Source organism: Haliaeetus albicilla, chromosome 12, assembly GCF_947461875.1.
Source record: "Haliaeetus albicilla chromosome 12, bHalAlb1.1, whole genome shotgun sequence".
Classification (NCBI taxonomy): domain Eukaryota; kingdom Metazoa; phylum Chordata; class Aves; order Accipitriformes; family Accipitridae; genus Haliaeetus; species Haliaeetus albicilla.
The window spans coordinates 9,168,780-9,195,075 of NC_091494.1; the positions used below are offsets into that span (position 1 = coordinate 9,168,780).

General features: G+C 38.2%; 1 protein-coding gene across 4 annotated transcripts in view; it reads right to left on the reverse strand.

The window, feature by feature from the left end:
- Window positions 1-602: 602 nt before the first annotated feature.
- The window catches only part of TLN2 (talin 2), a 204,711-nt gene continuing 179,017 nt past the window's right edge, over window positions 603-26,296 (reverse strand). For all 4 annotated transcript variants that reach the window (XM_069797991.1, XM_069797992.1, XM_069797993.1 and 1 more), the window contains 7 exons: window positions 23,500-23,605; window positions 20,112-20,236; window positions 12,830-12,955; window positions 9,578-9,640; window positions 9,297-9,479; window positions 4,727-4,852; window positions 603-3,773 (listed from right to left, as the gene is read on the reverse strand). In XM_069797991.1, coding sequence (XP_069654092.1) covers window positions 3,645-3,773; window positions 4,727-4,852; window positions 9,297-9,479; window positions 9,578-9,640; window positions 12,830-12,955; window positions 20,112-20,236; window positions 23,500-23,605 — 858 coding nt within the window. In that variant the 3' untranslated portion in view covers window positions 603-3,644. The remainder of the gene's footprint in view (window positions 3,774-4,726; window positions 4,853-9,296; window positions 9,480-9,577; window positions 9,641-12,829; window positions 12,956-20,111; window positions 20,237-23,499; window positions 23,606-26,296) is intronic.

A 26,296-nucleotide genomic window follows, 5' to 3' on the forward strand; every position in this document is an offset into this window, starting at 1 on the left:
AACACACATGACCAAACAGTTTCTCCATTTGACATCATAAATTTTGTGCCACGGAAATGTGTTGTTCCATTAACATTAACAACCACAATGTATGTTAATGTATACTACTGTGAATACGGAAAAGCAGGTTTCAGGAATCATGACAATTAATGGCTGGACAACTCTGTTAATCACGATGCAGTTATATAAGGACAAAACTTTTATAGTATAAGGCATGAAAAAAAAAAAAAAAATCCAAACCCAGAGATTAAAAAAAAATGTAGGGAAGATAAATGTAGTGATGGCACATGCCATACTCCTGGGGTGAATATCTTATCAGTTTGGACTGATTAAAAGCAAAAATGTGCTCATGAGCTAAACATATTTACATTGAGGAGGTTTCTAGATTATGTATTCATCCCCTCATTAGGAGTTAAGTAATGAAGATGCAGAAAATCAAAGGGAAAGGGACAGATGAAACAAGAGTCTAGCCTTCAATTTTTGCTTTAAAACTTTTCTTACTTTGAGGCTTCTGATGTAGAAGTTTAGACAAATGATAAAACGTTCAACTTATTTTCTGAGTAGTTGGGGAAACAACACTAGACTATTTGTACACAAATGACTTTGAGGCATTTTGCTTTTAATTTGCATACAATTCCTTAAAGTGAATTCCACATGAAGAAGGGTGAGATACAACAGAGCTCGTTTACCATTTCACAAGTTAACAAAACAAAGTAAACATCTGTCCTTCTTATTAACTAGCTTCCATCCCTTACTCCAACTTGTCACTTCCTGCTGCAAGTGTCCATGCCGAATAAATGCATGGACTAGTTCCAAACTCCACAGATGTTCACATGTGGACTTCAGTCATAATACTGCAAATTATAACAGCAAGAAAAAAACTGAAACAGAAAGACTTTAGATGAGCTTATATTCTCTTAATGTTTCCCAAATGAAGACCCAAAATTCAGAGTAAAAAAATACTTCAGTTGTTCAGCTCAGCTACTCATCTGACTGTGGTTCCTCTGTGGAGCACATAGCTAAGGAGAAAAAAGAACAATACTTCCTGTCAAATAAGAGGGGGCATTAAATCAGAAATAGAGAGGTCTCAAAATAACTGTGCTAAAATGGACTTCCCAAACATATTTATCTGGAACACAAGTGGAGCATACTCTTTCCTTCTACATACTGATAAAGTTTTCTAGCTATACAATTTCCATACAGAGTTGCATTTGACCAGGCTTTTGGCTTCTTTCAAACTGGCAAATATCATCCTGATCAAAATACATTTCAACAGTATTATACCTACAATAAAATATTGGTATGGTGCTAAGGACAGCATCATCTTTCTTCATGATTTAATGAGACCAAATAATAGGTTAAACACAGGTTGAAAGGGAAGCAGTAACAAATCTGTCTTGCAGATCTTTCCAGAAAGAGATGGGAATGTGAGGCTATTCAGGTAAAAAAAGAGAAAGAGCCATAAACCGCAAAGATGCTGGACCTACGAACTGCAGCAGAAAATCCCTATCACTAGAGCTGTCTTTATTTAGGTCTTACAGCAATAAACACCAATTTAGCCTTCTGCCTAGAAATTTACAGGAAGCCTTTTTTTTTGGTGTAGGAATTCTTAAGACTGAGATTCTGTGACACTGCTAACAGTGAATTGAGTGGAAAAAAAATCAAATCAGTTGTGCTGAAGTGGAAAATTACAGAACAGTGAATTGCATGTCTCTGATAGTAAACATTTGCATACACACACAAGCCTACAAGTCACAGCACATCTGTTGATGCCAGTGATTCCATTTGGGATTTGCCAATTTTTTCCTCATGACTGTGGATTCTCCAGCAGCTCTACTGAGTCTGAAATATGTCAGTACCAGAGAAGAGACTCTAACAATAAAAATCTTTGTATGCTTTAATATTTATTAATTCTCTAGTCATTTTTTGCTATATATTGAACACTAGTGTGACAAAATTCCTGATAATTCTATCTCATGCAGGTAACTTAAATGAGGAGTTAGCACTATCTAAACTGGTAAACCTACCACTAGGGGGGGGGTTACTTTTGAGTCTACAAGACAAGTATTTCTGCAACAATGACAACTAGGTGGGTATGCATGTAACATAACAGGCTCAGCTGAATGTACTTGGCAGGCATCTAAATCACAGCACAGCCTTCAGACGGACTAGACTGGCAACATCCTTTGACCTAAATAGACTTGACGTTGTTTAAGAGGGGTTGAGTGGAGTTGCAGGCATGTTGGAAATTGTTGCTAGGAGAGATGGTGTTTCTGTAGTTAGTCAAATAGTTTAGCTTTTGCTAGTTAAAGTTGCTGTGATTTGTGTTCTTTCTTTGACAGGGTAAAATGTGTTACTCACTCTACCCATATTGCTATTGTTTAGGTCACAACAGAGATATTGAGAGCATACCGTACCTTTCTGCAGTTGAAGACAAAGATTGCTGATAGATTGCTGCTATTCCTTCTCTGCAATTCCTTGGTGAGTACATTTTCATCAATACCAACTATGAAAACAAATTCCCTAGAATCCAGATTTTTTAAAAATATATTACAGGAAGTCTACTTGTAAATCACTTATTCTTTTCTCCTACAATACCCACAGGTTTCAAAACAAAAGAATTATAAATGAAATTATTAAAAGAATAGCAAGACTTGTGATAGTCTTTTGCTGTACTGGGCATTTCCCTTTTTTAACTAACATACATTCTAACAGAAATCCCACAGTACAAACCAGATAACTTCAATTAAAAAACAAAATGCAAACTATTCAGTCTAATGTTAGAGCATGTGTATGTGTGTATAATACTGTAAAAGTAGTCACACATTAGAGGTATATAATTGAAACAGCATTTTCCTTCATGAACCTGCTATTATTGAGGCAGTGACAAGGTTTCCATTTCTTTGTTTTCTGAGCTCTTTAAAGAATGGCTATTGCCACATTTTGTAAACCTAAATACTGTACAAGCAGAAGCTTGTTAGTATCAGGTAAGGAGTAATACTACTAGTGCAAACAGGTGCAGAGACAATTCCTCCAGTTTTGGGGTGAACGAGCTATATAACACTGAAAGAGGACAGGCATCTTCTTCAGACCCACACTCATGCGTGTTTCTCCACTCAGACATACATCCTTCTCCATCTTGGTCTTCTTTTTACAAGGGTAGTTGGGGGAGAACCACCAGCTCATGTGATATTTATCATATGAAAGATTTCTTGACTGTTTTCCTATTAATATTATGAATGTTTTATAACAAGTCAAGGAACGATAAATACCTCAAGCATCAGGAAAGTGACAATAATACTGACTTAGTATCTTTAGTAAAAAGTGAAACATTCTCTCCTGAGTCAAGAAAGGAACAGGAATGATGAACCTAACACTGTACCATTATTTGATCATCATGCACCTCAGCTGACCAGATGAGAAAGAACAAGTGTTTATTGCCCTCTGCTCATCCAAAGTTACGACAGGCAGTTTATTTAGGTAAGTGCTTGGCATACCAGAATGTTGTCAGAGCAGTTCTCACTGTACTGTCCCCCTTTAGCTTATTTCTTTAAAAGACAAGGGGAAAAAAAAAAAAAAAAAAGGAAAAAGAGAAAAAAAAAAGAAAAAGGCCAAAAAAAGAAAAAGAAGAAAATCTCAGCAGGTTAACCCTCATCTTCTCTGAGCTCTGTAGGTAGAAATTTGTATTGCTGTTGGCGGATCTGAGCCAGTTTTTTCCTTGCCTCTTCCAGCTCTCTTTCCTTCTTCAACATTTCTTCTTGGGCTGCAATGATCTAGAAAACAGAAGCATGAATTATGACAACAAGGAATACCGTCTGTACAACAAGATTTCTTTCTCCATGACACCAGTCACAGCTAGCCTTGAGCATTCTCCAGAGAAGCACCAAGTTTTAATTACTTCAGCAAGAATTGCTCGAATTTTTTTACATTCCAGGACTACGCCATCAAGAACAGTATCATATTCCCACTTGTTTCTTAAAGAGAACTAAAAAAAGAAAAAAAGAATCTACCAGCATAGTTTTACCATACATCCATGACAGATTTTATAGTGCTGTGCTCCCCCAACATTCATCGGGGTGAGGGGTTAGCACATGTAGTAAAATTGAACACTCATTACTGCAGGTATCCACAGTATTTTCCTGCATCTCAAAATGCCAAAGGAAAAATGACAGTACTACAGACATGCAGAAATGATAAATTTAAGTATCTTTTAAGTAGTGACCACAGTATGTGGTGTTCCTCATTCACAACAGTGAATCCAGAAGTTGGTACAACCTCAAAGCCTTGGAATCTATTTTTAAATACTGTTATTATTTCCCCATATTTATTATGGTCACAGTAATGAAGTGTCATCAGTTCTTAACTCTCACTCTCTATTTCTTTGATTATATACATAAAAACTAGTGTTCCATTAAGTTTTGGGAATATTTAAAGTACATAAGAGGAGTTTGAAAAGAACCATTAACTTAATCAGAACAAACATAAAAGATACTGGACAATGGTAACTGCTATTATGGTAAATGCTCAATGAAGAAGTGCAGACATCTTACAGCATATCACTTTGCTGTTCCATCAGTGGTTACCTAACAGTAAGGCATTAAGTAATTTATCATAGATTTCTACATAGATTTGTCCAGCCTGCAATGCAGCAGATGGACATTGTAACACTATGCTACATTTCTGTGATAGTTTTTCTCTGCTTTACTTCTTGGGTGATTGTACCAACCTGAGCAATGCCACCCACAAACTTTGTTTTGACCACAACGTCATCATCCTCTGCTTTCCCAAATGCTGCTTTTTGGGCCGCCCTGACAAGATTGTCTGATGCTCGCTTGACAGCATTCCCTGCAGCCTTTGGAAAAGACAGAAGAAATTTAGTAATAACAAAAATGCATAACTAACATGGATTCATGTAAGCATCAAAACTAAAACATCTTTGCTTGACTACACAGGAAAGGTGTGTTTTGTTTTGTTTTTCCCAGTGAAAAGCAAATTAATCTTTCAAAATCAATGGTACAGAGAGGAACACAATTCCTTTATTTAAGAAGCTGGAAGTTGGGAAAGTCACAGATGAGATTTATTTGTCCCCCTACTCTGAAATAAGACAGTGGATGAAATCACAAGTTATGTTATGCACAACACTAATAAGTTTGGGGTTTTTTTTTGAGGAAGAAGAACAGAAAGTGAAAGCTAAAGTATAAAGTATAAAGAAACATTTTAAGGCAATGAAGTTTTAAATTAATAGACTTTCATCAGGGCAAATTAGCCACTTACACAGCCATGATTATCTCACATCTAAACTTTTATTTCCTTAAAAATTCTCAGATTTCTAAAGATAAACAGTCAAACATTTGTAATACATCTTTTGTTGTCTAAACCGAGTAGTGTCAGCAATTGTGCATCAAAAGAAAAAGGTAACTAAGCTACCTGCATTGACAAAGCTATCTCTGCTATGCATATTAGCAGTAGAAATTCCACACTGCACACTCAGTAATGACCATGTCCACAGGCACTGGTGTAATGGATATAGAGGAGGATACCAGAGGAGCGGCCTTGGAATCTCCTACTGTGATGCCCATGGCAATGACTGGAAGAAGAGTCCCTGTCACAAACAAAATGCAAACCTCTCTTCTACTAAAGCTAAAAGATAGAGCTGGCACCTTTTTTGAAGCACTAAGGTCTTGGAGACCATTGGCTAGGAAATATCCTGTGCAGACAGGTGACGGTAGTATAGGGCTCAGCATCGTAAGATCTGGCACTGAATTTTCTCCAGCGTACTAAGAGCTGGTGAAAGTGGTGGAAAGCTGCCTCTGGGAGAAAAACAGTCCGTGGTTTAATGGGTACTGCACATGGTGGTGTAAATGAGATCTTTCATATACCACTGGCAGTCCTTTAAATTTGTGAGTCCCAGGTAAGTCTTATGTCTGATATTTTGTATTTTAAATTGGTTGCTACACCAAAATTGGACCTATGCCTCCTTCTTGGCTCTTACTGGAATCCTCCTCCTTTCCACCTCTTTATCTATTCATCAATGTCAGGACAGAGAGGAAAAGAAACTTCTGGGCTGATGTGGACTTAGCGCTAAGAGGGGTCACGGGTCACTCACTCTGAGGGACTGACTGGGAGACCTAGCTATGTTTGCTACTCAATTATACATACAAATACTGAAAGGTGGGCCCCCAAATGTATTTCAAGTGCTTTAGCAAAGAAACAGCTTTAGAGAATGGGACAGAGCACCATTCAAAGATATTTCCACCTCCTGAGCAAGAGGAACACCTAGATCACCTGTTACCATGGGTAAGTCTTCAGTGCACAGTGGAGTGCTATGGAGAGGTATCTTACTGAATTATGAAGAATTTAGTTGAGATACCAGAAGCAACATTTTATCACCACTCCTGCAGTAACATAGCCTGGTCAAAGTGACCCAAATTTATTGCTACTCAAACTGACTTCTGTATTGCTGCACAGTGGTACTTTGTACCAGGTACTCTCAAGAGCAACTGAATGCTTCATGAAGAGAAGGATGTGAATGGTTAAATCTTGCTAGAACCCCTGCACTGGGAAGGTGCCTGTCCTGTAAATTAAATTTGAGATGTGTGCTGCAGGAGTGGATTTGCATGTAATTCAGCTGTTTGTACTGTGTGGATTTAAACCTGCAGAAGCAGGTTGGGACAGACATAGGTACAGCTGTCCTAGCTTAATCTACTGCCCAGGAACTGTTAATTAGACTGTAAAGGTTTACATGGGGTCAAGGAGGACTGGATAAATTAAGAGGAGAAAACCACTGAGATTTACTAAAGATACAGAATCTGCATCCAGCTTGGGAAGTTCCTGAGTTGAAAATGGTTGGAATCTAACAACATAGTAGAGAATAGTATCACGTATGCTTATCCTTTTCTTACTTGCTTCCCTAAGCATTTCCTAGTGGCCACTGCTGGAATCAGGATACAGGCTGGACTTAATGAACTTTTGGTCTGATCCAGTAAGGCTGTTCTCGTATTAAATGCTAAACCCTAGTACCTAACAGCAAATCAGTCAACACCAACAATAAACAACATTAATGCCTTCACAATGTGCAGAAAAAGGGTAGTGTTGCAGCGTTGTGACAGGCAGTGAGAGAGAACAGTAGAAGAGTTCTCTGTCGCATGGTTCCTGATGTCCCCAGGTGTCATATGTGCTGAGAACACTGGTTCCCACACAGGCCACTAGCCAAGACAGCCTGCTCTCACATGCTGGAGACACACTGGCACTAGGAGGGGAAGCCACAATGGACCAGCTCTGAACCTCCCCCCCACCTCCCCCCCAGTCCTATTCCATATTTCCAGCTTCATCTCCCTTTCAGTTTAACTCTCTTCCCACCTGAAATGACCCAAAGACAAATTATTTGAAATTTGCTCTGCTCAGTCTGGAGCTCATCCAAAGAGATTGGAAACATTTCCATTTGTTTCATTTAAGTTTTAGAACAGACTCTGTAACAGTGCATTCCAAGTTAGCATTCATGGGAAATGCAGTTCCAATGTCTTCTCCCAAAGCTTGCAGTTGTTTGTGTGGTAGGAAACAGAAAACTAATATACTCAAACTCCTGAACTTAAGCTACTGATTAAAGCTATGCGAAAACATTTGTGTGGGGGCCAAAGCCAGCTGAAAAGCCTCAGTAGTTCTGGCAAATCCACCAGTAAAAATATTTGGTAGACATCAACTCACTGGTTGTGCTATCATAAAGGACATTATTTCCAAGTGCAAACTGCTTTTCCCTTCATTATTCCTTTTGGGACTAATATGAAGCTTGGTAAAGTGGCAAAGTTCAATTTCAGTCCGTGCTTAGGCTTGTTTCCTTTTCACATTCCCTTCCAGCTTTTCACATTCAATGTCTATTTAGTAATATTTGCCTACAGTGACTGAGTACCCTTAATTTCCTGGCAGAGCTGAGAAAACACAGTCTCTAGTACTTTATTTTGTTCGTGTTTCTATTATTTGTTCCACATTTAAAATTCCTTCAGACCCATCTTGGCATGTGGATATTAAAGTGCAGGTTGCATTACAGTCAGAACTATCTTCCAGTTACTGATACGTCCCCCACAGACCCTTCACAAAGTCAATCTATATGAATCTACTATAAAGCACTTAAAACCGTCTCATCCCTAGAGATAACATTACCACTGTTTTCTATAGAAACAAACAGATTTTTCCACACACTCATACATTTATTTTTTCCTCCTAAGTATTTAATCCATTCCTCTTGCTCACACAGATACTTAGTCATATGTATTTGTTGGACTTGGTTCTACCTATCCATACATGAACCGTTATACTGAATGTCCATTAGTAGCATCTGTACAAATAAGAGAAAAAGGGGAAATTTCACTATCACCAAAGACACTCCATGTTGATGGTATGAAAAAAGGAGCTGGAATAGTTCTTACATTCCAGGCTCAGCCTGCAGAACAGGATGTCAGAGAAGGCTGTAGTAATTTTTAAAATGAACACCCTTAAACAAAACTTCTGAAGACATTAGATTTTACCCGTTGTAGGACAGTGTTAATCCAGTAACAGTTCAGAGAAGCTCAATATGAAATGGATGGGTAATGTAAAAGGGAACCACTTTCATGTAAAAAAGTTAAATCAGACTTTAGTTGAGTGAGAAGTTGCATCAGTTTCTATTCTTGTTTTTGTCCAACAATGATTCTCCATTTTAGAAATGTTCTATCTACAATTGCTGTTTCTTGACTCCTAGAAACAAAGGAAAACTGACCACAACCCAGGCTGGCACTTAGGCAAGTACTTTGTTGAACATATGCATAATCTTGCAGAGGTCAGAAGGATTCTCATGTGCAACCAAGTTAAGTGTGCTTACCTGTTTGCAAGCTCACTGGGAGTCTAACTGAATGCAGAATAATTGCAGAGAAACCAACTCTACTCAGTTGCTATAGAAATGCATGTAGTAAACGTTCTCAGCTCATGTATTCCCGTGGCTTATCACGAGTATGAATCTATCAGTATTGCACCTAAACCAGGGCTTGGCACAGGCCAGTCAACATTTGCATCTCTGAACACCTTTTAAAAATGAAGAATAAAACAAGCAGTGAAGTGAGCTGTAGCTGCTGAATAATGACAAATGCACATCACTTCACCCTTGATAAATGAAAGTGCCCCAGAACCCCACAAGGAAAAAAAAACTGAACAGAATTCTGAAAATTCAAGAAACTATTCCTAAAATTCAGGGTTTGTTCACGCAGTGCTAAAACAGCATTTACATAGCACTACTATGGGTTTTCAGTAATTAAGAACACAAGTACCTGTAGTCTCCTCATGGCTTCAGAGTCATGATCAGCCTTCACTTTGCAAGCCACAAGCAACTGTGCTGTAGAAGCTGCCACTTGTTTGGCAGATGATATGAGCTTCTCCTCACTAGCGTGGCCTTGTACTGAGGCATTAGCTGCTTCACAGAGATTGCTGGTTGCAGCTGCCACCATTCGGGCCTAGAAGACAGTAAAAAAAAAAAGTCACTGTGTATTCTCACAGGATATTGTTTCTTCAGAGAAGGTGCTAGTTTCCCTTAAGAGGAGGAGTTACTCACAGCGGAAATAAGTCCCTGAGACCACTGTCCATCATCAGCTGCATTTGCAGGGATTGCTCCAACCTGAAAAAACAGTTCAGAGATGGCTTACAATGAGACAGAAAATACAGTTGCTTTGTCTCAGATTTAGACAAACAGTAATCCATGAAAAAAGGAAACACCTGTGACTGTGGCCAGCACATACAGGAGCAGAAAATCCAACTGAAAGTTAGTTGTCAGTGTAAGTGTGCTTCCAACACACACCTGCCTGCTCATGTAGTGTCCAACTTGGTACACTGCTTGAATTGCCCCATCCTTGGAACATGTATAGAAGTCCCAGAGTAATGATTGTTGCAGCCAAGACTTTGGCCTAAGCAACAGTCGAAGTAGTAGCTCCTATTTCTGTCTCCACAACACATCTGGATTTACATCATTCCTGAATCTCTTCTGACTCTGGCACTATGGGAAGGTACAAACCAGAAAGGTCCACAGGGAAGCCCCCTAACTCCCTTTGTGCCTAAAATGGCGTTTGAGGAAGGCAGCCCATTTTTCTGCATGGATCATCTACTGAAGTGTTCGTTTTTGGGAGAGAAGGTGGAAGATGTGAAATATGAACATGGTCCAGAAACTTGTTGCATTTTAAAAGAAATGGTAACAGGGATTAACGCATAATCAGGATCCCAGGGATCAGAATCGAATCCTTATGTGTAGCATCAACATAAACAGAAGATGTGTTCTCTCATAGCTATGGTGACATGTTTGTATAACTGAGAAATCAGTTATACAAATGAATTCACTACATCCCTGAACTCTTTAGGTTTCAAGGTTTTCTTGCCTAATCATCCCCAGAATATGTATTTTAATTAGATCACAGATGCAGGAGTCTGGCTAGTGGTGTCTGAACTGTGTGTGTGTGCACATGTGTAAGTGAGTGAATAGGAGGGTGGTGTGGAAGAAGACAGACCAGATCCAACTTCCCAGATTTCATCTATACTGCAGAAATGGAAATGGTTGCCTAACATAAAATTAATTCTTTTCTAGCAGTTCCACAGGGGAAAGTAGTTTCACTTAAAATATCTTTAGCAAACTCTTCAACTACAATATTGCACCAATTTGTCCTGTAAAGATACTTCCACAGCCTTTACTAAGCAATGTCAGAAATTTATTTTGGACAAGAACGTGCCTAGTCTGCACATATCCGTGCAGTTGGGTAAGAATTTCCCACTGCCTCCATACCAAATAAAAAGGTCAGTGAGGAATCTAAGCCAATAGTCAGTACCATTTACTGTTCAGTACTGAAGTGATGGATGTGGAGCAGATCAAACTTGTCTTTCCCACTTACATGCCAGCCATGCTTTTCTGGGAGGAGTCCATACCACATGCCTCAGAAGGTTTCTTACAAAAGCAAAATGTTTCCCCCCAATATCAATAACAAACTCTTCCCACCAGGCAGGTTGGAGCCATTCACTATGGGCAAGAATTTGGTCAGTCATTTTAGAAGCCAGCTTCCTGTCCTTCTGGCTGACCTGGAGATACAGGCTGCCACAATAGTCAGAAGATACCCTGTAGTCACAATTACCTAAGCGCTAGTAATTACTAAAGAAAGAAGAGAAGGAAAACGGCTGAGGTCTTCATTACTTCCGAAATATATTAATGGCTTTATTTATTTGTGAGAAGTATCATAATGAGAGGATGTGCCATAAACAATTCCGAAGTTGGATGTTTCATTACATTTTCATTTTGGTTGGGATTTATTTCTTCCCTTAAAGAGCACAGTATTATTTGCAGATCCTCCAAGCAGGCAAGAAACTATCAGTAAAAGCCATTTGCTGCAAAAATTCCTGATCTTTCAGCAAGTTAATATAGAATAGTGATGGATAAAGCAAAACGGCTAAGTCAGTAAAGCAGGCTGAAGAGATCTGCTAATATGGCACTATATTTGACAGGTGTGCTTCTATTAGAACAGCATGCTACAGCTTTCCTCAGACAGATTAAAGTAGTTTTAGCAATTATCTGAACTTGGATGGAATAGGATGCAAGTGCTGTTAACCTCAATCTGAAAGACACAAATAGAAATGTATCTGTGGGAGCAAAGAAGTGAAAACTACCTGAGGGCGATTCAGGGCTGGTACCAGGATAGAAATACTTTCTGTATTATTCTGTATAACTTTACAGTGGTGGTGGTGAGGAAAGTAAAGCAAGCTGTATATCATAATGAAACTAAATAAGAACAGGTCTTATCACATTAAAGCAGACTGCACAATAATCTAAGTGAAGCAGGTAAGTAAAAATTCTCATTTTTCTGGACTGTCTCCACAGCCAGATTTCAATGGGTATTAATAATATCTTGTTTTATGCATTATTGATTTAAGTTCCATAGCTACAGCTCATGGTGGGTCTTTTCAAAGAGTTACATCACTATTGTTCTGAAACAAGTACTCTGTGCTCCTGTTGGAACTAGAAGCACAAGCTCCCCAGGAATCCTAGCTGAAGTAGACAGCTCAGCGCTTTTGTGACAGGATCCATGACACTGTCTGCTCAGAATAAAGAATTAGATGAAATTGGAAACCATAACTATACAACAACAATGATCCTATAACAAATTGTTCTCACAGGAAACATATCTGATGTTCAGATTTTAAGTTTCAAAGTATATTAACTGGGAAAAAAACCAGTGATGGATATGAAATGAATTACAAAGACCTCAATCCTGACCAGACCAAAAGGACGACACATGTTATAAGCACTCTTTCCGTTGGTCCCAACAATAACTACAAGCACGTCCACTTAGATGTGCTGAATTTGCATACAGACCTGTGTCGCCATCGAATCAGACAACAAAACATTGAGGGCACAATTAGTGAGGCCCTTTGCTATTCTGGTCCAGAGTGGTATTGTATACTGTGACGTTTGGTTTTGGATCCACAAGCTGTCTTGTGGGACTATACATTATTAGCTTGAATCACAGATCTTCATGAAATGAAAAAAAAAATACCCTCACAGACACAAAAACTCCCCACAGCTGAAACATCTGAAGAGCCAAACACTTGATTACACTTGTGAGGTTTAACTAAACATAATTGTGGTGTTTTGGTTTTTTTTTAAACAGAACCAGGCCTGGGCCATGTACTGTGATGAGCAATGGAAAGATTTACATTTTCATTAGTCATTCCCAAGCTCCTTTCCTACTGTTTTAATAGAGAACAGTTAAGAGACTAGATGCAATTTTGATGCTCTCCCCCCCTACTGTTGCTACTTGTCCTGTTTACCCACCTTTCCCTGTGCCACCAGTTCTCTCTGGGCTGCTGAAGCTGACTTCACAAGGGCACTGGTAGCAGCTGCAATGGATTTAGCTGCTTCCAGGATCTGTTCTTCAAAATCCAGTGTCTCATCTGCTTGCTATAACCAAGAAAGAACAATGTCACACATTATTCACCTGAAAGCAATTGTATTTTCAAGATTGAGGACATGTACAAAGTGAGACAAGAAGATTTTGGAACACATCAGTAAATTCAATCAGACCTATAACACCATTTTCTGCAATGGAATTTCATGTGGACTAAAGCTGGAAGTCAACATAAGTGAACTTAAATATTAAGTTGCCCTTGTGGCTGCTCACACGTGAAATTCAGTACCAGACAAGATACTTAAAGAATTGCCTTCAACTTTCTAATACATTACCTCCACTAGGTCTACTCAAAACTACATTCAGAAAAGTGCAGGTCTGAAAAGAAATTTCCGTTTTTCCATACCAAGATTATCTTTGTAGAGCTATAATACTGGCTTCCAGAATTGCTGAACTAGGTAGAGCATTTTCTAAATACTTAAAGACTTAAAGCATTAAAAAATAACAGTGATAAATGTATATTGTCTCATTAACCTGTACTAAGAAATGTAACGTAGATACCAAGCAAGTGCATAGATTTAACAGCTTTTGGTAAGAGCTGTCATTTCACAGAGAGCAGCATTGTGAAGCGGTCCAGTTTAGTCATCTTGGAGATATGAAGTTCCAAAGGTCTGTCTGCCACACTTCAGCCATCCAAACGTGTCTTTCAACAAGCATGTGCAAATAGAGAGATCAGCTGTTCCTAATAAGGCTTCTTGCTATTTAAAACGCAAATCTATTGTTCCATAAAACAACTTCCCTGACTTTCTAATAATTTAAACAAACACTGAAAACATTTATCCATTTAAGCATGCTTACTAGCTTCTGAACAGTTAACAAAATGGAGATAAATGGTTATTGTTATTTGAAACAGAACCAGACCTAGGCCAAGTATTCTGATTGTTTTTTGTACAAAATAAACCAACAGAATGTATTTTGTTTGTGATCAAATCACAAGCCTACCAGAATCCAATGCAGTATGACCAGTAGGGCTAGCGGATACAATACCAGAATAGACCACCTTGTGAGAGATGAGGCTTTTGAAATACAGGTTTCTTCCAACTTATGCAACCACAGCATTCTTGTGTCAAAAACTAACTTTAGGAACACCAGCTAAGTGGGCTTTGAGTTAGAAAACTGGGCACTTCAGTTGCAAATCTAAGCGCATCCATCTAAATTTAAGTCAGGTTTAGTTCTCCTGTTACTGCAATCTGATGAAATAGTAGTCAATTACAAAGTAATAAAAGATAATTATGAATAATTACAAATCATTACAAAATGGCACATCAAGCAGTGCTCAGTCCTACAGCACTTCCATATAACTGCCACATAATTAAAAGTCCAGGAGATGAAACCATAGCATCCATAGACACCAGAAAAACGGAATGATCTGAAAATAAAAACTAATGTGTAGATGAAGTTGTTTGGCATTTAAAAATTCTTCTTATCCTTTAGAAGAAGCTACCTAATTCAAGGAAAAGTATTTGTCTTGCCTTTCTATTGGGCTAATCCCATCAACTGAAGCATATGTCTTTGTAATAAGAGTATAAAAAATGGCTTTGTAAAGTGAGCAAGTCATGTTCCACATGAATTTTTGGCAATGCTTGCAACGTAATATCATAACCGTTATTTTATCTAAGTGGTAATCACATTGGTCCTGAATTTATGCAAGAGGCCTCAAGTCTTATGTATAAAACTCTTACTTCAATCACGACATCACAAAACCAAAGTGACTAAATGGAATTCAGTGAGGTCACTATCAGATTTCTTTTCATTATTAAAATAGATGTATTGTTGACTTTGATTTAAGTTGACTAAAGACTTAAACTGAAACATCAACAAAAGTACCACTGGGTGACAGTCAATTTAACAAGACTGTTATTGGACTTTTACTTATGTCTAAGGCTCCATGTTATTTAGAGCTTTTAAATTTTCATTTCCAACATAACAATATATATTACGTGCATTATTCTTTATATGTCAGCACTGTCAGGAATTCAAACTTAAGCGAGGGAGCGTTTCACTATCTCCTTATTTATTATAAAGGAGGTGTTGCTCTTTAGTAAAGTGTAATAAAATGCCCATGGCCATACTCTGTTCTATTAGGCAGCTGTGTATGTACCCAGATGGTATTCAATTTGCAAAAAAACAGCCACCAAAAAGAGGCTGAAGAAAAGTAGTTGTTTGAACTGAGTTCAGCATAGTAAGTGGACTGAATGTTGCACATACGTGCAAAGCAAAAATTACTACTTTCAAAGGGAATGCAGAGAAATCAAATCTTGCATTACTGAGAATGCTATTGTATAATGGCTGGATTAACTTCCACCATGGAACAGCAGGTAAAGCTCAGCAGAAAAACAGATAGCTAAACTTCAGTATCTCATCAGATAACAGATTTCTGCCCCCCACCGAGTACCAAATGAATTTCTTTCCAAGTCTACTGAAATTTGGGGGGTGGGGAGAAGAAACCACAGCCCGAGTTTCTCAAACTTCCAAATCCTTTATTTCCTGTCATGTCACAACTTTTTATTTCTAGAAGAAAAAGAAAAAAATTTTCTGTTGGCAGTTGATCCCTTCTGTGGAGCAGCCTTACACAGCACTCAAACTGGAACTTCTATTGAGTTTTCATCTTTTCTAACAAATCCTTGTTTTCTAGTCCTTCCCTGCAGTTTTTGTTTCAGCATTTTCAGGTATGACTTCTAAGAGCTGGATACTCGTGTTTGATATGGGGAAGCGGGCACAAGGCTCAGTCAGTGCTGTGGGTATGTTTACCTGCCTGTACTCTCCAAAGAGCATTCCTTAGCAATAAGGACATGTAGCAGTCCAAGACTGAACACAGCAAAACGCCCTACAAGAGAAGTAATTCTTCTACTCATTCCCATATTAAAGAGTGTGTCCTGAACTGTCTTAAGTTCACACTCATTAACAGTACCCTCACAACATGTGTCAGTTCACATGAACTGCCTTCATGAACAAAGTTAGGAGCAATGATGTGATACATGGCAGAAAATTTAACTTTGTAAGATTTTAGTTACTTGAGAGGGCTACTTGAGTTTCTTTAGAAAACCAGATCTATGAGACAAGTGATTAGCTTCCTCTTCCTCAAGTAGCCCCCATGAAGATCAGCATCTCTTTTTCCACAAGCTTAAACTAATAAGCTGTTATCGACTATGTATGGGTATAAATGGATTGGAAAATGAAGTCACTGGAACACACAAACCAAAATTATTAGGCTAGCTACAAAGTCTGTAGCATGAATATCCTGAAAATGTGTACTGTATTTTAACCAGTTTTCTATAGAATCTCCATTATTAGGGGTAGCATAAATAAAGTCAGGGTTCATATGAGAACAAATGAGCCCTCAACCTCATTGCTAAACAGTAGAAAAAAATTACAAAAGACAAACCATTTTATTTTGAAGCAGCGTTCATCTTCTATTTCATAAAGAGAAGACCAATATGAGTAAGTTACTGCACTGAGCCATGGAAAACACAATAACTATTTCAGTGAAAGTCAGTTCTTGACACAGCTGCTGCTCACTGTCATAAAAGGCCCTACACAACTTAAAAGACCCTCCAAGAGCAACTCTACTGATGAAGGAGCCCTTCATGTATATATTTTAAATCAGATTAGGAGTCTGCAGGAAGTCTTCTAAACCTGCTTGTGAGTGAATATACTCCTTCATATTGCCTTCCACTATGTTAAAACCCCCGGAGACAGGGCAGGACACTGTAGGAATATGTTTGATATATAGTTGGATTAAATAACAACCTAATATATCAAACATATCACACAGAGTCCTGCAGAAAAAGGCATCCAGGTTTGATTCATCTTGGGAAAAAAAAAAGGACAAACTGCTGAAAGCTAACAGCAGGGAATTCTTACTGACTACTAAAGACACTTGTGTTTGAAGGCATAAGCCTGCATAGAAGCATGAAGAGTATACCAACAGAATAGGGTAGGTACAGCAATGCTCTCTGCTGTTGTACCTCATCTACTGCACCTTTTTCCTTAAGTGTTCTTTTTCCAGTATTAGTGAAGCATGTAGTTTTTATTAGAGAAAATGTTTTTCTTCTTAAAAAAAATTACTGATTTGGGGGGGTTGTTATTTTACAGCCAGTAGCATATTTGTATAACAGGAGGAATATGTGGCTGTGTTGCAAGACACTTGACCCTCCAAAAATGGAAAACAGGAAGGAAGGAAGGAAAGAAAGGAGGAAGGAAAGAAAGGAGGAAGGAAAGAAAGGAGGAAGGAAAGAAAGGAGGAAGGAAAGAAAGGAGGAAGGAAAGAAAGGAGGAAGGAAAGAAAGGAGGAAGGAAAGAAAGGAGGAAGGAAAGAAAGGAGGAAGGAAAGAAAGGAGGAAGGAAAGAAAGGAGGAAGGAAAGAAAGGAGGAAGGAAAGAAAGGAGGAAGGAAAGAAAGGAGGAAGGAAAGAAAGGAGGAAGGAAAGAAAGGAGGAAGGAAAGAAAGGAGGAAGGAAAGAAAGGAGGAAGGAAAGAAAGGAGGAAGGAAAGAAAGGAGGAAAGAGAGTCCACACTCAGAAAAAACGTAATTGTATTTAAAGGAAGTATGAAGCCAAAGCTTGCTTAATAAACAATAAAGATCTCACTGCTTCACAGATCATTCCCCACCTTGAACACTGCAATGGGAATACTGAACAGGTTTTGTGTTATGGGGAAGAGTAACACCATCTACTTAGGAGAGTTCTCGAAGTGCTTGCAAGATACAAGCTCAGAAGAAAGACAGATATTAACAAGGTATCAATGGGGCAGTGGACTAGCGGACTAAGCATTTTAGGAGCACATTCACCAGCAGCCACACGACCAGGATTTAAAGCAAACATCATATGCATCATACAATAAAACATAGGCAGCAGTTAGCAGGTCTGTGTCTTATTAGAGATTGTTCTCTGGGATAAGATGATTCCCAGTAGTGGAAAATGAAGACATCTCATGCTATTGGTCTCAGCCTAAGACATCAAAGGGGTATGATAGGTGCAAAAATATGAAGAGAAAACGAGGAAAAGAACAACTAAAATAATCCAAAAGTATTAAAAAAATGAAGATAGTGGAACAAATGAGAAAAAACCCTACCTTCAACTACTGATTTTTTTCTTTAGAGGTAATAGACAAACTGGAACACACAAAAATGAAAATTTCAAGCCTACATCAAATGACTTCCACTCCCTGCCCCAATAACAGAAGCTTACCCCAAAATAGAGAATCAGTCACCAATTAATAATGATGAAGATGATGGATTTCCTGCATGCAGATTATTCTAAAATTACCAACTAAGGGCTTCTCTGCAAGTTCACTTGATGATGATTACTGTTAACCAAAGCAGGATGTTGGTCTAGCTGGACCAGCAGTCTGTTCCGTTGTAGAAGATGACTACTATTCCTGCATTTTGTAGACTAAGCATAAGAAAAATCAATTGTAGCAACCCCTTACCTAGTCTAGGCATTCTCACTACAACACTATGTAGTCAAAGATGAGCATCAGAAAGACAGAGCCTGTTCAAAGCAGGAAATTCTACTCTGGGAGGATACAAGCTACAAGTCTTCAGCAGAAAAAGTGGTATTTGAGCCACTCTGATCTTCCTAGTACCTTTGATGTGTATTACAATCCATATTGTGAAAGGGATTAAACATCTAAAAAACGATGTAAAGGCTGTTGAAATCCCAAATGAAACAAACAGTTGGATATGAATTTTAGTTTCAGAAAACAACAAATAAACAGACCAATAAATCACAGGCAGACTGGATACTCAAATTAACATGTTAAATGAGGAGCAGGTGTGAGATCGGTATTCACTGGGAAATTACAATGACCCTGGAGTGGCTTAGATGTTGGAAGGAAACTGCTCCATGGTTACTAGGCAACACACATATGCTATTGTGCAGTGATTGTATAGAAAAGGTGATGGAGGACTCTTCCTCTCCTCAGACTCAGCCTGTGTCCTCTGCTCTGTAGAATCTCATTATAAAGGACCATTTTTCTTTATAAACAAAATGGATGTACTTCTTAAAAAATGCAGGACAAAGAGCATTTCTTTTTCATGAGCTAATTTATTCCCATCACTAAGCGGGGGGGTGCGGGTTGAGGGGGTAGGGGAGAAGTCCTCAAAGAGTGAAGCTACCAAGAACTATTTCATCTGATGTTCCTGAATGACAAAATACCACCCTGCACTGAAAACAATGATCCAACATTTGAGGCCCTGCTTTTTAGTAAAGCTAATGAGAAGTCTTCCTTAGAAAACAGTTTTGCACTGCCAAAGCAACATAAACAGGGAAATAGATACATAGTCCTTTCCTGAAGTCAATTACACAGCCAAAGCACGATTTTCATTTTAAAGAGATGCAATTCTAGGAAACGTGGTAACTACTTCTAAAACCTGCCTGTTATTCCACACTAGGAAAAAGGTAGCAATTCTCTCTGTGATCCAGTCTTGTGAGCTATGCATACAATCGTAAATAACAGCAGTTTCTTAGATTCCTTCTGTACCATGTATGAAAATAGTTGGCTTAATTTTATATAATATATTCAGAGACACGTTTGAAATGACCTGGCAACATGCAACACTACTTGCTTTCATAATGAACTGTAATTTATTTTCCTTCAGGAAAATTAAATAGAAATCCTCATAACATATATCTGATTTGATACTGAAGCAGCTACTCTTTCAGCACGGCATAAAATGCTATGTTTTTAATCTTAGAAAATCCTGAAGGTCTTTTGCATTCTGCTGAATCCCTTCTCTGTTGCTGCTGCTTTCTCCTGCTATACTACACACATTCAGATGAGAACAAAGGGTCTTCAGAGGAAAGCAAGTGAGAATGACTTTTCACATCAGTAAAATGTGTTTGGAAACAGAAAAGTAAATAATCAACAGTAATGATACTGTAACTTTTAAAAGCATTTCTAACATTTGGCTTTTCCTCCTTTGCTTGCTCATGGCTGGTGCTTGACTCACTCCCTGAAAGGCATCTTTTTACCCTCTTCCTTCAGGGGTAAGTCCCATCCAGTGCAGTGTCTCGTGGCACTGAGACTGATGCAAGGTTTGATTGTTTATACCATTACCGTGGACAGTAACAAAGTATACACTGGTATATGTGCTATATGCATCTTCTGCTTTATTAACTTCAAAGAAACAATGGGGATGGACACTCACCTTTGGCTTGGCTCTTGGTTTCAGCTGCTCTAACTTCTTTGCTGCAGCCTCAATTGATGCTGCAGCCCCTAGTAGCTCTGTCTCCGCAATGACTGTTGGGTCTTCTGGATCCACCCACTCTGTCCCTGAAATTAATGGAGACGAAGACAATAACTTCAGAGCCACTGTGAGCTGCCATTCAAACAGGGTGATTTACAATCACACTTCAAGTGTCAAATACGGAATGCACATTGTAGAAAGCTGATTTTAGTACCATAATGGCATAAAAACACTGTCATTTATGCCACTGAGAGCAAAATGTAAGTCAGAGTGAAAAAAAGCATTTAGCAGGATTATTCTGTTATGAAAGTAACTTAATTAAGAACTGTGTAAGCAAAGCAGCTTCAAAAAGGGATACTGTCCATACTGGGAGCAAAACTAGTTGTCACTCAACTTTAGTTTATCAGAGCTCTAAGATGGTTTCTAACTTGACCAAGTTGTAAGGTACATTGAGAAATCTGACAGAATGGTAAAGAGGACATGTTATAGACAACAGATAATCATCCACAGCAGACTTTTCAGAGTCTCTTTTTTGGCAGTGGTTAGAGATGAAGCTAATATTGACTGAAGAAAGCATGCTCTTGGCAATGTGTTTCTAAGAGCAGTGCACAGAAGGCCAAAGCAGTTTCTGCAACATATCCAAAGGTCAACTTTTTTTTTTTTTTTTGGTTGAGTTTTTGCCATTTCTCTTGGCTCAAAGAAATATTGTAGGTCCACAAAACGAATACTTGGCTGGAGGTGATCTCAGATTTTTGAAGTTCTCAGTGCATTGTTATTTTCAATTTCCTAATATTTTCTCTGGATGACAAGATTCAGAAAGCATCCATGTTCTGGATTGAGGGATGCAATGAAACAGCCAAAAGGAAAATCAGATGGAGAAAGAAAAGGAAACTAGACAGAAAACTTCTAAGTTCATAACTGCTAAGGGCAAGGGGAGGAAACTAGACAGAAAACTTCTAAGTTCATAACTGCTAAGGGCAAGGGGAGGAAGTGGCATCACAGATAGAAACAGAAAAGGATGGGAAGCAGTGTATACCAGGCAAAGGAACACTAAGCTAGAATGAAAAAAAAAACAAAGAAAAATAAATCTCTTAAGGCCCTGTTAAACTTATTGAAACTGGATCAGAAAGTTTGGGTGAACCTAATATTAAAATATCAACTGAAACATTAATTGTTATTAAGGAGGAGCGACTGGGGAGAAGGATACTGGCACTTTGCATCAGGGATAGCATAACCCATGTCTGATTCATCAAACATCAAAGGAAATAGCCTTGAATGCTTATGGATCAACATTGCACTGGCTAAAGAATGAGGTCGTTTCCACTAAGGATGACCAAATCACAGGAGAATGCCAAATGAAGGGCACCTATTTATGATGTGCTGGGAGAAAGCTGAAGTACATGTAAATACTGTAATCCTAGTGAGATACATGTCATGCTGCCAATCCCTATCTAGCACGTATATATGTATTTTATACCAAATATCAAAGCATTACCAAAGACAATTTCTCAGCTGAAATGGTGTACAAGATGAAGGAATTCTATACAAAACCCTAATATTGACAGATAAGCAGGGAAAAAAATATTTTTGATACAGGCAGCACGTATAAACACAGTCAAAAGCAAACTTGTAAAATGTAGCCGCTCCTCTTCAAAAAAAGGCATTTCACAAAGGTGAAGACATTTACATTTTAAATTGGTTAGGAGACAGAATTTTATCATGTATCTAGGAATGAAAATTGGGAATGATTAAAAAACATTTTACTTTCCACAAAAAAGCTTCTAAAGTGAATAAAAAAAAAAATCCCCTACAGGCAGTAAGTGAAAAAAAGAAATACGAAATGAATTTATATTTTAATGAATATGAATTAAAATGCAAAAAGTGCTGGAAATGAATGTCTCCAAAGATGAGGACAATAGAAAGATTTTTAAAAAGCATTTAGTAAATAGAGAATTCTGATATTGGCTTGGCTTGTTAGCAAAGGAAAACAGAAATTTTGAAACCAAGGAAAGTGCAGAAAAGGCAGAAGAATTCAAGAAGTTTACCTGAACAGCAAAAAAGCATAATGGAAATCACTGTTATATGAAACAGAGCAATTAGGTTACAATGTAGAGGGAAAAAAACCCATAAGAAATTAATAAGGGATTCCCATACATGAAAAGTGTTTAGTCAGGATTCTTTTCCAAGGAATGTGTATTGACAAAAGCAGGAAATAACCAAGGAAAACCTGCAGTGTATATTACACAGAATATCAGAAAAATGAGTATAATATTCTCTGGCCTAGATTAGGAACAAATGATTGAACAAATATGTATTTACTAGAAGCCTTTGTTGGAGGGGGCAGAATTAAAAATAAAGTGATTACAATGCTTTATTCAACATATTTTACTGTAGTATTCTATTACCTATGAAATTAGAATGCTCATATGCCTTTCTGATGGCTGTGAAGATTTCTTTAGACTAAAGTTCCCAGTAAATTTGGCAGATGTGCTTCAGCAGTAGTGGTCTAATATTTAATAACATCACCCTTAATATGAACTCATCTCATTTAAAATGTTAGAACTGTTGTCCTATGAGTTTGCATACATCACTGGATAAAAATTTTACTAAGGAAGCCAGTATCTGAGAAAAATATCACTCATCTGTTATAAGAACAGTGAACTTCTGCTAAGCAATGGAATTTGTTGCTTATTTGAGTGCTGAATTTATATTTGTCCACAAGTTGTTAAATTCTAAGAGTTCAGAAAATCATCCAGACCACAATTTTCTGAAGTCTCATTGTTTCATTAACATACTTTGTCAGGGCAGGACCCGGACAGAGAACTGTAAGCACTAGAGACCTAAAATTGACATTATTTTTAGAGGCTGAGTATTAATTAGGTAAGATGATGGTATCCCATTTTATTTGAAGTTGGAAAGCAACTATCACTGAAAAGCAAAGGACTTATTTTGACTGAACAAACATGAGTGTAAGGAAAGGAACCAGCGATCCAATTACAATTCAGCCACCGGTTCAAGAGGAGTGAAACTGTATTTTGTTTTCTGTTACTGTGGCTCTTGAGTGCTGTGCTTGATGGTTCCATCTTCAAAGGCCACACGATTTACAGATGACTTATGACCGATCACATGAAGTGGGGGAGGGTCAAATAGATATGTTTTCCAATACTCTGAATACAAGTGAATACCAGCAGAGAAGTTAAAAGAATGGAAGTAGGTGGTACCAAGACACCTAGAACATACTAAAAGGGTTTTTATTAGTTTGGGGGTTTGTTTTAAACTACAAAAATAACAGATCATCATCTCTGGAGTAAAAGGCCCACTGTACTGGTAGCCAGGCTGCTCAACTCACCTTTCATTGCTTCTGCTGACTGGATGAGCTCTGTAACAGCACCAGCGACCCGCTTGGAGAAAGAAGCCAACTGATGCTTTAGTTCTGGAGCTGGTTTTTGAAGGATCTAGAGAAAAAGATAACATGTAACAAATGCATATTAGAAAGGATTCCAGAGAATGCTGGAACACTCCCAAGGCACACTAGTAAAAGATTTATTTTATACAGCAATTGGCTGAGAAAAAATGTGAGTCCAGTGAAAGAAATACAATTGTCAATGAATCACTAGGAGCAAAGGCTTACATTGCAACATCTGATGGATACTAGGAAAGTGACACTGCCTTGCATTTCTACAGGAACTGACAACATTGTCTGGAAGTTCTCAGCACTAAAACTAGGACAGAATTCTCCAAAAGAGAGGCGCATGTGTGAGTATGTGGAAGGAATATGCAGCTCTAGCACTCCATTCTCAGATATTATAGTCATTACACTTACACATCAGGCTTAGTCTTTCTAAACTGCTAGAGAAGAGCTGATTTTCTAGTATTAACAAACTGGTTGGTCATTATTTCTAAGAAATAGAATTACAGAGTTCTGCAAGCTAGCGCTAGTTACCTGTTCTGGAAAAAATCAGCAAGGGTGAACGCAATGGAAATGCCAACCCTGGGCAAGACCCTTAAATAGAAGGGAAAGAAAGACACCTCTGAACCGAATTTGCATCAAGTATTAAACTGTGCTTCTTCAAATGGAAAACAGTCAGTTATTCAGACAGTGAAGTTGAATTCTTCCCCTGAACAGGAACTACATTTGCATTTTTAATTACCATATTGTAAGGAAAAAACCAATTAAGTTCTGGAAATTTGTGTATACTTAAAAACTACTTCTGAGAGGAGACTGACAGATATATAGAGAGATTTAAAAGCAAAACAAGAGGTTGAGTCTCAAAAGTCATAATCAGGTGTGCATTTTCTTAAGGTTTTCAAAAACTCCTCTGCAAAGCAGCTCTAAAAACTAGATGCGCTTTGAAAATACATTTTATCTTTTCTAAGTGTGTTTCCCATTTTGCAGTCAAATGCCCTTACTTTGACAGAATAAACTAAAACTGAACTGTTTTCTTAACTTCATCTGGTGAGAACTCTGCCACACGAGGAATTCTGTCTCTCTGGAACTGCCGTGTCAATGTATGGGTGGACTGGTCTGCTTCCTAAGGATGATCTTTAGTCAACTAGTTTCCATAGTAAACAGAAGTACATGAATCCTCAATAGCTGAACAATCTGCAATGCTAACAAAATGTAACAACACAGTTATAACCAAGGTTTATACACTGCGTAATCCTTTAGTATGGCAGGAGTTGAGCATTGAGCATCTCAGGGGTTATCTTCCCACACAAGCAAAAATGTCCAAAAAATATATGAATGTGGTCAGTCAGGACTATAGCAAAGAACATTTTCTGCTCCAGCAGCTGTGACACTAGTACCACCTATGATAGTGGTGACAATGTTGGAATTGAACAAAAATGGATACAAATTTTAAAACTAGGTGGTTTACAAACTGCATTGTTTTAAAGCCAATTTAGAACTCACAGCAGATTCTCATCCCCTGCAGAGTCATGTACAGGCATGGCATGAGAACAACAACAAAAGCTTCAGACTTCCCCTCAACTCAGCATGCATCAAAACTGACCAAGATGGAGCATATGAATATGTAGGAGGGCAGGTCAGTCTTTAACCTTGCTAAGAATATAATTTACAAGTTGTTTTATAAAAATTTGTGCATGCCCATCAGCTTTAATTAGTGTGTTCCCACACCCTACCCCTAGGTAAGTGATTAGAGGGATATTCCTTTGAGCAATCAAGTCAGTTTTGTGCTATTTGCCCAATGCAACCTCTGCACAAGTCAATACACTGGCTTAAGAAATCTTAGATACTGCATCTGACAACTCTTGCACCTAAAAAGTATCATCTTCAAAGAAATAAGGTTGCCGAATAGTATTCCTTGGCATCCCTGTGTTGAGGCACCCATGCAATCATCCCTAGCCTGACTACCAAGGGTGTGACTGAATTTATTAACAATTCTATCACAAGGTGCCACGTGGACTAATTAGAGATTTTTAATCTGAGATGATCTGTGTTTCGGGAGGTTATAAATTAAATGAGACTGTAGACCTAGGGGTACTAAACTACCAGAGTAACAGGGATCAGGAAGCAACAGGATTGTCTGACACTGAAACCATCTTGCTATTTTTTTCTTTTATCCAAGCAAAACAAATCTGAGCTAGGATGTTAAGTTAGCAAGATTGTGTATGGCAGGAGAACAGCTCAGGTAACCACAGAACAAGCAAACAAATCTCTTGGATTACATCTAGACTGTGTCTCTGCCACAACTCCCAAGAGATAAAACTCAGGGGAAAGAATGCAAAAGTCCGTAGAGCAAAAAGTCTGTCATTTACTTGGTTCAATGTTCCTCTGAAAGTGATTTTTTTTAATCTACTTTGCAGATCCAGTTTACATTTATGAAGCACAGCATGTCTGTATTATGTGTGTACGTGTCTAGTGCTAGACAGACTTTAGCAAAGAGTCAGGATGAAGTTACCACTCCATACATCTTTTTTTCCATGCAGGCATTATGCTCTTCTATTGTGGTTGTGATCACAGAGTCAGTTTTCTAAGGCAGCAAACATTGCGGGGCAGGGGCGGGGTGGGGTGTGGAATTTTCTCATGGCTTTAGGGCCCTGAAAGTAAAGCAGCTTAAGGTAAGAAAGGCTTGTTCCGCTTTATTAGAGGATCAGGCCTTTGTTACCTTAAGCCTCTCTACTTA